The sequence below is a fragment of the Dendropsophus ebraccatus genome, chromosome 10 (genome assembly GCF_027789765.1).
Source record: "Dendropsophus ebraccatus isolate aDenEbr1 chromosome 10, aDenEbr1.pat, whole genome shotgun sequence".
NCBI classification, from domain to species: Eukaryota; Metazoa; Chordata; class Amphibia; order Anura; family Hylidae; genus Dendropsophus; species Dendropsophus ebraccatus.
In genome coordinates, this window is record NC_091463.1 from 80,959,927 (window position 1) to 80,975,194 (window position 15,268).

Genomic DNA, 15,268 nt, shown 5'->3' on the forward strand with positions numbered 1-15,268 from the left:
GGGGAAAAGCACTTTATAAGCATTTCCCGTAATAAGTCTATATTGGGGATTTGTATAACTTTTGGGGGGGCAATACAATAATTTAGTAAAAATTTTCACTGGACTTCTCCTTTAAAACTGGTGTCTGTGAGGTGAGGGAAAGATAATGTAACCAGTCTGGTATATCGATAAAAAAAACCTGTCATTAAAATAACTTTTGACATGTCATCAGACATCAGAGATGTCTATGGCCATGTATAAATTTTTTTCTAGAAATTTTCACAAAGATATGAGAAATCCACATTCTCCACCGGGGTGTTACAGGTGTAAATATGATCCATTAGTAAATATATAAAGCAATCTTACAAGGCAAACAAAGTCTAAAGCTTAGACGCAGGATTCTGAGATTGATGACTGTAAGATGTGAGGTGTGTGTGAAAGGTAAACATGGTATAGCTTAAAGCAGCCATTTTTTCAACCCATCTAAGAAAATTTCTTTAGGCTTGGTTTGTTTGCGCTGCATACCCTACATCTACAGTTACGGCAACCTCCTAATGCGTAAAACTCCAAGCCCTAGAAGTAAAAAAGAACAGTTGTTTTTGGTTGAAAAAACAACACATAAAACTTCTAAAACCTGCTTTTATTTGGAGTTTTTCTGCCTTTTTCTGATATTAGTGTAAATTACCACTCGAACAAGAGAATTTAAACATGCCTGGGATAAACATATAGATATATCATATAATTCTGTCATTGTATTAGTGGTAATTTACACTAAAAATGAGAAAATGCCAGAAAAACACCAGATAAAAGCAGGTTTGGCGGAGTTTTGTGTGGTGTTTTTTTCACCCCCCAAAAAACTCCATGCAAAATCTAGGATAGATATCCTAACATAATAAGAAAGGAAATACTTAAAGGGCAACCTTTAATCTTTTATGTTTCTTTTTTTGCCATTTTACCCCCTGCATTTTCTTTTATCACAAGTCATGTTATTCCAGGATTTCTATTAAAACATTGTCGGAAAACGCCAGAAAAAAACGCCAATATGGACATAAAGTTTTTTTTTCTCTCCCGATAGAAGTCTATACTTCCCAAAATGCTCAGAATAAGCCAAATACAAAAATGCCATCAGAGTTTTGAGTTTTATACTTCCCCATTGACTCGCAGCTAACATCTGGTCACAGTGTTTTTCAGGCAAAAAAAAAAACACCAAACACCAATTTTGTCCTTTTTATTCTCTTTAAAAAAAAAAAAAAAAAAAAAAAAACAACAGTTAAGGGGGAGAATTATCAAACTGGTGTAAAGTAGAACTGTCTTAGGTTTCAAAATTCCCATAGGATCCCACTAAACGTATCCTAAAATGGCTTGTGAAGCAATGACTCCTTCACACGTCTGGTTAGAATTCAGGAATGTATTTGACTGAGGGCTTTCTAATGTGTTAAACCTCTTACATAATAATGTAGCATTGTAATCCTTAGGATGTCTGTTTTTTTGTGCAACTGTCACTCAAATTGATTTCCCTGAATATTCTTCTTTTGACCTTAAAGGAGAAGTCCCTCCAAATTTAAAAAGGGAAGAAGGCAGGGGGGTGCAGGAAAATAATAAACAACCTAAACTCACCTGTCCCCATGCCTCCGCTGCGCCACTCCCGGGTCCTGCTGACGGGCGCCTGAAGTCATTTTTTACACTAGAAACCGGGTAAATCACATACCTGGTTCTTCCAGCTTCAATATCAGTGTCCCGCCCAAGTCACTGATTGGCTGAGCGGGCAATCACTCAGCTGAGTACACAACATTGCAGCTGGAAGAGCTGCAGGTCACCAGCGGCTGTCAACGGGACCCGATAGCAGTGTTATGGGGCACAAAGATAGGTATGTTTACATTGTTTATTGCCTGCTCTGAATTTGGTGGAAGTTCTCCTTTAAAAAGGGTTATCCATTATTTAATAAAACATGGCCACTTTTTTCCAGAGACAGCACGACCTTTGTCTTCAGTTCAGGTGCGGTCTGCATTTCGGTTCGATTCACTTAAATGAAACTGAGTAGCAAAACCTGCACCCAAACTGGAGACTAGTGTGGTGCTGTCTCTAGAATAAAGTGGCCATTTTTTTAATGCTGGATAGCCTCCTTTAACTGTCCCATTGAAAACCTTTTTGACATCTGTGGTGGTGCGCTCTTTGGTGTACCGCTTGGTTGACTCCACTAATGTAGTGGTTGGCCGAGGTATAGCTCTGCCCTGTGCTCTGTCATGACACCAATGCTGGTTGGGCACAAAGGTATGGTGGCACACCTGCTTTTATTTTTAGTGAGCTGGCTTCACCTTTTTCCCCAGTGGACAGTGACCTGCCGGGCTGTTGCAGGCTCCCTTGGGCAATTATCACGGTGGTCCGGAGTGGAATAGTGACCCATCTAGACTATTGACACTGCCACCCACAGAAAGGGGAGATGACCCAAGGAAGTGATTATTACTGTGTCGGTGCTTAGTTTAGAACTTAAAGGGAACCAATCACTTAAAAAACGCATGTAAAGCTATGGGAATGTGCTGTAGCAGCACCCAGCACACTTCCCAAACATGCTTTTATACCCCCCGTCCCTGCAATGTACAAGCCAAAAACGTACTTTATAAACTCGGCGCCCTGTATGTAAATTACCCCCAAGTAGTCCTCTGGGCGGGGAGCTGCGGGCAAGTAGTCACGGTCCCTGGGCGTTCTGCAGTGCTAATCATGCCCCTCTGGGCGTGATTAGCCTGCATAATTGTGGCGGCGTCATCGGAGGCGCGCTGTCTCTAACGACAGCACGCCTACGTTCTTGCTGTGCCGCTCATGCGCAGTACAGCGGTTCCGGTCTGCGCCGTACTGCGCAGGTGCAAAATAGCCTCGAACTCATTGCCGGATCTCCAGCAATGAGTTTGAGGCTTTCTGCACATGCGCAGTACGGCGCAGACTGGCCCCGCTGTACTGCGCATGAGCGGCACAGCAAGAACGACAGTGCGCCTCCGATGATGCCGCCACAATTATGCAGGCTAATCACGCCCAGAGGGGCGTGATTAGCACTGCAGAACGCCCAGGGACCGTGACTACTTGCCCACAGCTCCCCGCCCAGAGGACTACTTGGGGGTAATTTACATACAGGGCGCCGAGTTTATAAAGTACGTTTTTGGCTTGTACATTGCAGGGACGGGGGGTATAAAAGCATGTTTAGGAAGTGTGCTGGGTGCTGCTACAGCACATTCCCATAGCTTTACATGCGTTTTTTAAGTGATTGGTTCCCTTTAAGTTACTTAATACTTCAGAGTTCAGATCTGTACTGATAGTAAAAGGAGGTACACAGCCGTGCTGACTGAGTTGCGCGATGAGAGGTAGGAGAAGAAAATCAGAAGAATAGAGAGGAGGAAGTCGAGAGAGTCCCAACACAAGTAGTACTGTGCTCTGCCGGAAGTTCAGAGGTAGAATACTTAAAAGTAGAGAGAGAATACTTGTGCCTGTGTTTTGACACTTTGGTCTTTGCACCAACTATTGCCCACCAGTGTCGGCTGACCCGTCCTAGAGGATGACACAAGCCCCAGACCATGTTACCTGGGATAAGCAAAGAGGTCAGAGTCCCTGATTACACCCGCGTTGTGAGATAGAGAGCATAAGCTTCTGGCAACTTTGCTCTATCCGGATCAGTTTCTTTACTTCTTTGTGGATACTGTCCTGCACTGTGTTCCTCTTTGTCCACGGAGTAGGTTAGGCTGATCCCTGACGTGTCCTCTCTAGTAGTAGCTAGAATCCAAGGCAAAAGACCTCACACTTCTTCTACCCATGTGACTTCCTTCTTACAGTCTGTGTAAACTGAGCTGTGAGTGGGTGAGGAGTGCGTGTAAAGAAGTAAAGAGAGAGATCCATGAACTCTCATTGGTGTACAGATCCATGTGGTACATAAACAAAACAATAACCCTTGCGTTACTACAGCTGTGCAATATTAGCCCTTACACTTGAAAGTACAGGCTTTTGTGAAAGATGTAACCAATAGCAACACCGTGGTGGGACAGCACAACATCACTTTTCAAAATAAGTGTACGTGTGTGTGTGGGGCTTTGCAAGAGGGCAATGTTACCTCTCTTTCGGTCCTGCGGATTTAAAGTGAATGTATCTCCTTGATTTATTTTTGTGGATAATGTAACTTTTTTTTTTTTTTTACATTATTATGGGGGGGTCATTTTGCCAGAGCTCCTTTTAACAGCATTTAGAGATATGCTTTAAAGCAAGAGCCATGGACATACTGTAGGCACAATAGACTTAAGTTGATCCTATTTACTTCTATGGAAGGAATGGGTAGAGATAAGGAGGAGACTATTGAAAAGAAATGTTTGCAGAACAGGAAGTGTCATTTTATTATTAGATTTAGTGGCCAGAGTGAAAACTGCAAGATTTCTCAATTATGTTATAATATATACCGCAAAATGGCAAATTAGAAAAAATAAAAAAATGAAAAAAAAATCTTGTAAATCATGTCTAATATTAAAAAAATGATTTTAACACTAAAGTCGGCCTTTACCTGATGATCTATCTGAGATATCTACTCTAGCTCCCGGCTGGGATCTATTATAAAGTGAGGGGGGAGAGGTGAAAAAACACGCCTGGGGTCATTATAAAAGGATTTGAGTCACAATCTTTGCCACTAGCATGTGTGGGTGTCACACGCCTTGATGGCTAATCTAAACTAGCACAAAGCGGAGGGGAGGAGCGGCATGGTCATCTATCATGTGCTATGAGTTGCAGTAAGTAAACTGTTTCTGCCATCACCTTAAAGATTTGAGGTCTCTGATATAATTGTGACTTTCACAATGTTCTGCCCAAATCAACATTAGCTGTGTATTTGGCACCAAACAGAAATTCAAGTGCAAACACGGCAGTCGGACCATGCTTAGTCCCTGTGCACAGATTCCAATAGCTATGAATGTCCCCGAAGAGTAGTCCAATGTGCCAGACGGGAGTACCAAATTCTTCAGTTCAAAGCAATTACAGGATAGGTTTGGTAGATCTGTATACTAGAATGCATTATATATCACTTAATGTACATACAATTCTTAGAACACAAAGGAAGGTTAATAGACTTATCAGGTATCTGAATACTAATATTGTCTGAGCTGACGCTGGGTTTCATCATTCTCTACACCTGTACACACGTTCAAGTTGTTTTTTATCGGGTCATGTGAGCGTGCTGATAATTTAATTTGCTCTTAAAGGGCAACTATTAGAAAGTTAGACGAATCAGCAGCTCCCTAGTGCACAAGGGGCGCTGAGGATGAAGGTATGTCCGCTACCTTCATCCTCATTGGTGTTCCCATGCTTTTTGTTTTGCCCAGTAAGGCCATTAGGAGCACTGGGGGTCCCCTAGCACTGATCCAGCCCACCTCGCCTCCCTTCATAGTCATTAGAAGGGGCGGGCCATCCGGAGGTGGATTGGCCCAGTGCACCTAATGGCTTACCAGACAGAGAATTTAACAACAAACAGCATGGGAATGGTGCAGAGGATGAAGGTAATAGGTAACATACCTTCAACCTAAGCGTCCCATGCACACTAGGAAGCTATCAGCAGGTTAGACCCATCTAACTTGCTGATAGTTTCCCTTTAAGGGGGCTGATGATTTGTTTTAATCACAAATTAAAAAAAAAACTAAAACGTGACTCCTGTGCTGTCAGACGCAGAGACTGGCAGTGCAAGAGCTATGGCATAGAAAAGTCCTGTCCTGTTGCTTAACCCTTTCTTTGCTGCAGCATGTAAGTAACTCAAAGTTCACTTATGTGCTACAACACAGAAAAAGTTAAGCAGCAGGACACAGCATTTCTGCTTCACTGCATCTGTACTAGAAATGAGCACAGAGATGCTCATTCAGCATTTGAATATTGGTGGCTGAAGAAGTTGCATGGAGCCCTAGGGAGTCCGGAAATACATGGATACAGCCTACGACCGTATCCATGTTTTCTAGGGAGCCTTAGGGCTGCATCCAACTTGTTCAGTGACAGGTAGTTAGTGACAGGTACTCTTATGGTGGTTTTACACGGAACGATTATTGTTCGATTTTGCACGATAACGATCGCATTTGAGCGATAATCGTTCCGTGTAAACACAGCGAACGATCAAGCGACGAGCGAGAAATCGTTCATTTTGATCTTTCAACAAGTTCTCAAATCATCGTTGGTCATTCGCAAAAAATTTGCAGATCGTTCCGTGTAAACAGTCTTTCACCGATTTAAGCTATGTGTGAGATAGGCTTAAACGATCGCAAAACGATTTTTCCGTAAGATATATCGTTCCATTTAAACGCTGATCGTTATGAAAAACACATCGTTCATTTGGAATCGTTAAAGGAGAAGTCCGTCCAAAATTAATTTTTGATATGTTTTTACTTTTGAAAAGTTATACAAATTTCTAATGTACATTAATTATGAGAAATGCACATATAGGGCTATTTCCCTTAATTCAGTAGATCAGGAAGTGTTAGAATTCTCAGATCCAGTGACGTCACGACAAAAGGTGTAATTCCTATGGAGTGTCCAGCAGGGTGCGCTCTCTTTATAGAAGTCTATGGGACTTTATTGTTTCTATGGATTTCTATGTAATGTAATGTAGTGTAGTGTACAGTGCTTTATTGAATGAATACATCTATGGAATACTTTGGGGAGCAAGTGTCCCTGCTCCCCAAAGTATTGCATAAATGTGTTCATTAAATACATTGGGATATCACAGCAAGCCCGCCGATCCGCAGCATTTTCGCCGATCCGCCGCATATATACTGAACGACAGCTCCCATCATCTGCGTATAGTATGAACAGGTGATGGGAGCTGTAGCTGGGTAATGGATATCACTTGCCTGCGATGCCACTGCTTATGCCGCCGGGCGCAGGGGGGAGCCGTTCAGTACACAGGAGCGCTCCCCCCTCCTCCTCCTCCTTCTGGGAACTTTCCCCCTATAGCACTGCTGACTCCCTGCCTGGCCGCCGCTCTCATATACCGGCTCCCGATGCTTCAGTGCGGACACCAGGATGCATCGGGAGCCGGTACGGCCAGGCAGGGAGTCAGCAGTGCTATAGAGGGAAGGTTCCCGGAAGGAGGAGGAGGGGGGAGCCTGTGTACTGAGCGTCTCCCCCCTGCGCCCGGCGGCATAAGCAGTAGCATTAGCGGCAAGTGATATCCATTAACCAGCTACAGCTCCCATCACCTGCTCATACTATAAGCAGATGATGGGAGCTGTAGTTCAGTGTATATGCGACCGACCGGCGGGAGTGTGGCGGGAATGCGGCGGATCGGCGGGCTTGCTGTGATATCCTAATGTATTGAATGAATACATTTATGCAATACTTTGGGGAGCAGGGACACTTGCTCCCCAAAGTATTCCATAGATGTATTCATTCAATAAAGCACTGTACACTACACTACATTGAAATCCATAGAAACAACAAAGTCCCATAGACTTCTATATAGAGACACTCCATAGGAGTCCTACTGGACACTCCATAGGAATTACACCTTTCATCATGACGTCACTGGATCTGAGAGAATTCTAACACTTCCTGATCTACTAAATTAAGGGAAATAGCCCTATATGTGCATTTCCCATAATTAATGTACATTAGAAATTTGTATAACTTTTCATAAGTAATAACATATCAAAAATTAATTTTGGCCGGACTTCTCCTTTAATCGTGTGAATTATTGCTCCGTGAAAAAGTACCATTAAATAAGCACCTGAACAATCAACATGTGGCAGAATTTTATTTAAAAAAAAATGGAAAACTATTATGTGTCAGTTAAGATCATCAGGTGCCACTTAGATCCATGGCATAACAGATCGCTATTGATTAGTTTAGTCTGGCCAAATTGCTTCCACTTTCATAGTACTCCAGTGGTTACTAGGACTGCAACTATCAATCAGGGCACTTTGAAAACCAAACTAGTTTGGCCAGAGTTGACAAAAATTCCATTAGATTGTTTCTTCAAGGTTACCGTGTAGATCACCTCTGCTCTAAATAGAAGCAACAACACGTATAGAAACAACAGAACCCAGTGATAAGTTCCCCTGCAGTAGCCAGTGCAGAGAAAATGACTACATGGTCAAGGCCTCCTCCACAAGTCAGGCCCAGAGTGCCACAGCACCTGTCACATTGAGAGGATTCCCTGCGGGGAGTCAACCTCTTTCATTTAGTAGCAATATCAACTTAAAGGGGTTATCTAGTGCTACAAAAACATGGCCACTTTATTTTAGAGACAACACGACTCTTGTCTCCAGTTCAGGAGCGGTTTGCAATTAAGCTCCATTCACTTCAATGAAACTGAGCAGCAAAACCCCACTCAAGCTGGAGACAAGAGTGGGGCTGTCTCTGGAAGAAAGTGGCCATGTTTTTGTAGCGCTGGATAACCCCTTCAAGGATTAGAGATAAGCGGACTTAAGCAGTAAGCTGTATCCATATTTTCCAGGACTCCCTAGGGCTGCTCCCAATTTCTTCAGCCATCGGTATTCAAATGCCAAATGGTCAGACTCGTGCATGCTCATCTCTATTTAAAATGCATTCGGCTTCAGCCTTTTTCACGGTATTTCCAAGGAGTTTTTTAATGGCCAAGATCAAAAAGGCTGCGGGCAGACGTTAGAACAATGGTAAATACACACTGGGGGAAATCTATCAAACTGGTGTAAAGTAGAATTGCCTTAGTTGCCCCTAGCAACCAATCAGATTCCATCTTTCAAAGAATCTGTAAGGAATGAAAAGTGGAATCTGACTGGTTGCTAGGGGCAACTGAGACAGTTTCACTTTACAACAGTTTGATAAATATCCACTGTGTCCCACCCCCCAAGAATCCACCGTTGGCATTTGGGCAATAACACTGTATAGATATTACCTGGGAGTCAATGAGAAAATATGAATTGTTTAACTACATTGCGATTTCTGGCATTAATAGCTGTTTTTTTTTTCCAGTTTAACAAAACCTGTGAATGTGTGGGTGTTCTATCTGCAGTTTTTTTGCACCAATCATCATCTATAGAATTTTTGAATTACACAAGGAAAGAAACAAATGACTTGTAATGAGAAAACCCCATATACTATCTTGGGCATTTTTTTTTTTAAAGGAAAACTATCATGGAGGACAAAAAAAAAAAAAAAAAGCATAGAAACCATTTAGAATCTGTGTTTCGATCGATTCTAAAGCCTATAGAAAATTATTAAAAAATGACAAAAGAATCTGACATTGTGTCACCAGTGTTTTTTTTTTTTTTTCTTTAAACCACAGGGTACTCCAGCTATGGCTTTTTCAGCTATAGGCTTCTTTTTACAACCAACGCCAAGGGGAACAAAGGCGCAGAGGGCCCAGAAGCAAATAAATCTATTTGCAAACCTTGTTTTGCAAATATTTCATTCACTTTTTGGCCCTCTGCAGCACTCGCACCATAAAGGCAGAGAGAGGGCGGAACAGAGGGTACGGCCTCACTCGGGTGACAAGCATTTAACATTTTTTGCAGGAAAAAGCCAGTGAAATCTACACCAGCTCTGAGACTCCAATGCGCAGGGAATTTATGTAAAGGCATTGCATCTCTCAATTCTGCACCACAAGCGCTGAAAATGCTGTTCTTACTAAATGTCCCCCTATGTCCATATAGATACTGCCGTTTCCCCCCCCAATACTTCTGCCATCTGTATACTTTCCATGATGTGAAGTGCCAGTCACCATCATCTCATGTGAGCAAAATCAGACCCACAAGCAATGTACAACAGCTGTAGGATCCCTGGATGATCACTTCATATTACTTTTCGCCAGACCCATTTAAAGCATGTGAATGCTTAGCTAAGTGAATGTGTATAGGTAGTTATATACCATGGATGGACTCTATATATAAGGCCCCAGCCAAAGTCTCCAGCAGATGGGAATAAAGCCTCGGTCTATTTTCACTTTGTGTTTTGAATTGTCCACTTTTTGTATACACATGGGGCCATCTAGTGTGCAATATAGGGAGGTCCCTCTTTATTAATTGCCAATACAGAGTCCCTAGTCTATATAAAGGATATGCTGCAGTCATTCCCATAGACAATTTGCTAGTCTGCCAACGCAGATTTAAAAACAAAGTCTCCCTCAATATACCCAGTGTAGGCAGACAATAAGAAAAAATTGTTTATGTGTTGTTGATCGCATCTTTTAAGTTGACCATAAAATCATTGTTAATCATTCACTAATTGTTGGCTAAATATTGTAATCTTCTGTGTACATACACATCATTCCTTCTTTTGCTGGGATCAGGAGGAGTAAAAGATCTTGTTATGATCGTTACTTACAAGTATTCTGTGTGTTACGGTAAACAATTTCAGGTTGTTCCCAAAAACACCATTGTTAATCGGCGAAAAACAAAAAATCACTTCGTCTAACAGGATCCTAAGCCACTGAACTGTCCACTTGTCACTGGGACGTCTTTATCCAGTAAACATGGGCGTCTACAACCAACACTATCACAGAGAAACGATGCATTACCTAGGTATCTATAAAAACTACAATATGGAGACAATAGCATAGACATGTATAACCAACTGTATACCGCCATCTGGCTTCATCCTACAATCACATCAATGAAAGAAAAGTCAGCTTGGTTTATTTAACTGCCTCAGGATTCACACAAACTGTATCAAGAAAGCGGCTTCGCTTTGTACCTCAGGGCAATGATAAAACAAGCATTGCTGGTGCATATAAAACAAGGAGATGTAAAGCAAAGAATGAGGCTAGAAAGAAAAAGTCAATCTGTAAAAGATGGCGGAGAGCAGGAACGTGCAAGGTGACAAAGAAAATAAATTATTCATACACATACTATACACTTGGTCACAGAAAGACAACATGACTGTCCGAACAATGTTAGGGAGGTCACATGGAAGAAGTTATATACAATGAAGTCTGTAAATGTCCACGCTTTGTGATCTGTAGTAATTCATTCCCAGGAGCTACTGTATATTAAAGAATCAGAGTCCATAGTCTGGTAATAGTAGGCAGCAATAGACCCATCACATGAGATTTCATGCTGCAAACCGTCCTGTTTAATAGAAGGTCTATGAAGATAGTAGGTTCTATTAACTAATAGTTATCCCTCTTGATATAGTTACTTGGAGGCAGCCATTAGTTTCCTATGTGTCGATCGCTTTCTTGCCGTGTAGATCAGTATTATTAGGGTTCCAGAGCAGTAGCGCCAGCTTATTGTAGAACACAGAAGAAAATTCAGGCATCCGCTAAATGCTTAGAAAAAAAAAAATTATAAAAAAAAAAATCTATGAGATTCACAATGTTATCACACTACATGGAACATCATGGTGTTGAAGCTTGGAGTCTGAATGTTGAGGAGGCACAGAGAAGTTACGGTGGCGCTGGGGCCGTCACATTTCATCGTCCAGACCGTAGTCTTCTTCCGGGAAGTCACCAATCACCACGAACTGGGGCTTGACGAAGGCGCCGTACTTTGGAGAACATGTGAAATAACGCTTTCCATCAACGCTGGTGGAAATAAATTATTTTAAAAATTTAAATTAATTTTTACATAAAGAAAGAAAAAAGTTGACTAATGCAGAACGTGTGTTAAAGGGAGACTATGAGAAGGTTCATCCATAAGCATCTGCTGATATCTCCCTGTATGTAGATGAGCAGAAAGGTGCTCTGAGGAGCCGAAGAACATCCCCAGTGCCTCAAAATGTACTAATTTACATGTTCATTAAAGAAAGAAATAACTCCAAAATGGCGCAACCTGCTAATGGCTTCCCGAGGCTAGTTTCACACACGGCAGGTTTTGAGCCAAAGCCAGAAGTGTATTTTGTAGGAAGCAGAAGTCCTTTCTTTGTAATCCACATCTGGCTTTCGCACAAAAAACTGCTGTGTGCGAGACTAACCTTAGAGAATTTTCCGGAATAAACCTTTATAGCTTGTTACACACTTCAGTTTTTTGACAAGTACCACTTGGCTCTTGCAGTGTTGGGGAAACACCCCCAGGGCACTTAATCCTAATTTGTATATCAACAAAAAGGGTTATATTTTGACGAGATATACCTGGAATCTTGATGGTCATGGGTCATAACCCCGCTTAGCTGCTGATAGATTGGCTTTGCAATGAGTGTTCCAGGCCATTAATGCCTAATCAGTGGGGTACAAAACCTAGCATCCCCAGTGTACCTAGCTGCATCCACAGGGACACTGGGAAAGGTGGCGGAAGCCTCAACTTATTGTGTGCAGGTTAATAGAAACCAGCCCTCCCTTGCTTGTCTGACGAATAAGCCATACTCACCTTCCATCATGTTTTCCTAGAGGTTCATCATAGCTTACACCAACCCAGATTCCAGGTTTAAAATCTGTTAAACCTAAAGGATAAAAGGGAAACAAAACTCACACGTTGGAAGCAGAAGATTTATACATTTTTCTTCAGTGCCCCTCCAGGACCCAAGCTATCCTAGTATTATCCTATGTATTACATAGGAGAAAATTCTATAGAACAGAAGCCAGTTCAAGGGGTTCCCCTGTGAAAACTTAGTAGCCTATGTATAGGTGATCAATATCTGATTAGCAGAGTTACCACCTGCAATGCGGAGTGAATAGGAGCCAGAAGCAGAAGACTGTGTTAGGTTACTACAGCTTAGTTCAACGTCTTCTGCTACCAGCAGATCAGCCGTTTGTCTGGAATATGACGTGAAGTGACAACCTCAGACAACCCCTTTAAAACAATGGTTTTAATGGGATTTTGGGTTGCAGTAAAATTATAGCCATAAGTCTACAATGCTAGGACAGCTTATCCTGCTATAAAATGCGCTCTCATTTATGTTATAATAATTTTTTATTGTTAGCAGGGTGTGAGCACTGAGTCCCTGATTTAGTAAAGCAATTATGTTTCCATATAAAATAATACATGAACGTCTATGACGCTAAGAAAGTCAATAGACAATTCTCTGACTCACCCACATACATGACAGTGCCCCGTTTAGTGGGCTGTCCTGCCACCCGCACCTCACACCGAGCCCCAGGGGTGATCGCCTCTGCTGCCAGACGCTCCTCCTCCAGCTTGCGCTGCTGCTCTGCGGCCTTTTGAGCGGCTTCTTCTTCATTGAATTTACCCAACTTGTTCTTCTTCAAGAATGAACGTACAGAATCTGCAGAGAGCATACGAAAATATAAATGTATCAAGCAACATTCCTCTATGTCATACGATATGTAATTCCAAAGATGTTTGTAAATCATGTAGGGGCGGGACTTAGCATGTGCTATGTGTAGGAGAGTACCTTCAAGTCATCTTCTTTCTCTAAAGGATACCCATTGTCCCTCACAGGTAAATCAAGGCTTTTTTCCCATCTAAGCAGCACAAACATTTCAGTGCTTCATGTAACCCATTCTTTGCTGTGTGGACACTACGCTGACTTGTGTACCTAATCCCCCCCTCTTGTCCTCAGAAGCGGCTCACTGCTTAGTGTAACCCTTTTTCCTTTCATGTCTTCTCGCATCCCACCCTGCAATCAGTGCACATCAGCACCAACCTGTTCAGTGAGCTTTCACCAGCACTATGGCATGACATAACAGAGTGGAGCAGGACCTGAGCTGTGCTGTGATTGGCCAGGCAACTAAGGGAGGAAGTAACTGTGTGTGTACTACTGGCAAAGAGTCCAATAAAATAGGGAGCATGATAAGTATGTGTTTGCACCGGGGGGCGCTCTCAGAGGCTCAATAACAGCCATGAGAGCACTATCATCACCTTGTCACCACTCTGAAGGGTTAATTTACCAGAAATAAAAAAAATCTTTTAAAATGACAAACGCTTTAGGTCCAAAAGTGCAGAGTCATTTGTGGTAGATAAATTCTGTGTGTCCTCAGATTAATATTTCAGATAAAGAAACTATTACAGGGCAGAGGATGCTGCTATAAGCAGAATGATTTGCAAACCTACTATGCTGAAATAAAAAAAATTTATTATTATACAAATAAACTTTAAAGGGAAACTAGCAGCAGGATAGACCAGGATGAAGGTATGTATCTTACCTCCATCCTCGGCACTGTTCCAGTGAAGTTTGAATGTTGTAATCTGTACTGCGGAGGTTGGCCCCCCCCACAAGCATACCCTTGAGGTTTGGGGGTTCCTTTAAACCAGTGCTTCTCAATTCCAGTCCTCAGGCCTCACCAACAGGTCATGTTTTGAGGATTTCCCATACAAAGAACAGCTGTGATAATACCTGATGCACTGAGCATAATTATATCACCTGTGATAATACTAAGGAAATCCCCAAAACATGACCTGTTGGTGAGGCTTGAGGATTGGAATTGAGAAGCACTGTTTTAAACTACCAGCAGTTTATGCGAACCAAACCTTGGATAGCTCCCTATATTGCACGGGGCGCTGAGATGAAGGTATGTCTTTACATTAAAAGTGAACAGGATCAGTGCCTAGGATGAAGGTTAGAGACATACCTTTATCCTCAGCACCCTGTGCACTATAGGGAGCTATCAGCAGGTTAGATTCATCCCTTTAAAGGACCCCTCCTCCACCTCAAGGGTATGCCATCATGTTATGCTTGTGGGGGACAAACCTCTACAGTTCCCCATACAGCTAGTTGCTTGGCACTGCTGTGCAAGGGGAAAAAAAAAGAAGAGTAGAGGCACAGTGACCCCCTTCATTGTCATGATCCATAGGGGTTCCAGGGGTTGGACCTCTATCAATCTGACTATCCTAGCAATATGCCATATTACAGGGTGAGAATGATCATTTAAATTCAGCCCCGGTAATAATAATTGCACAACTAACCTCTAGGTATATGAGAACTGTGATCAATGAAGTCACTTTTACATCAATCTTATAGATTTGGTGAGAGTACACTGTGGTATATGTCGGTATCCCATTCTCTCGGATTGCAAACATATACTACAAAATGTGCAAATGTGACTCTTCCCACATACATATTTTACATGGACATACCTGTTCTTTTGTCATAGGCTTCCTGTGGTAGCTCGTATTTATCCACTCTAGACAAGTCTTCATATTCTCCAGCCTTAGCACCGCTCTTATCTATCACCTGAAGGTAAAAATGAAGAATTACGAGAAATATTCTCTTATACCCTCTATACTCTATGTCTAATAACTAATAATATCGTATCCCACAAAGATAAGCAATAGGGGTTACTAACGTGTATCCTGCAGCCATTATCCACAGGGTAGGAGCCCAGCAGAGCATCATCCTGATCCAGGTTCTGGATGAACGTGTTATCTGTGCTGTATAATTGCAGGTCCATACATGATGCAGGAGACCCGACCAC

At 42.2% G+C, this 15,268-nt stretch overlaps 1 protein-coding gene and 1 long non-coding RNA gene across 2 annotated transcripts in view; one reads left to right on the top strand and one right to left on the bottom strand.

Annotated features, from left to right (window-relative positions):
• Window positions 1–9,159, top strand: part of LOC138766189 (uncharacterized) — a 10,859-nt gene extending 1,700 nt beyond the window's left edge. The window contains exon 4 of the long non-coding RNA XR_011358700.1: window positions 8,935–9,159. This is a non-coding gene — a long non-coding RNA (uncharacterized lncRNA). The remainder of the gene's footprint in view (window positions 1–8,934) is intronic.
• A 1,420-nt stretch (window positions 9,160–10,579) lies between these two features.
• TBCB (tubulin folding cofactor B) overlaps window positions 10,580–15,268 on the bottom strand; it is a 7,638-nt gene continuing 2,949 nt past the window's right edge. Inside the window, exons 2-6 of the mRNA XM_069986866.1 lie at window positions 15,140–15,268; window positions 14,931–15,027; window positions 12,928–13,119; window positions 12,264–12,336; window positions 10,580–11,482 (exon numbers count right to left, since the gene is read on the bottom strand). The exon at window positions 15,140–15,268 is cut by the window's right edge and continues 15 nt beyond it. Of these exons, the coding sequence (XP_069842967.1) occupies window positions 11,365–11,482; window positions 12,264–12,336; window positions 12,928–13,119; window positions 14,931–15,027; window positions 15,140–15,268 (609 nt within the window). The 3' untranslated portion in view covers window positions 10,580–11,364. The remainder of the gene's footprint in view (window positions 11,483–12,263; window positions 12,337–12,927; window positions 13,120–14,930; window positions 15,028–15,139) is intronic.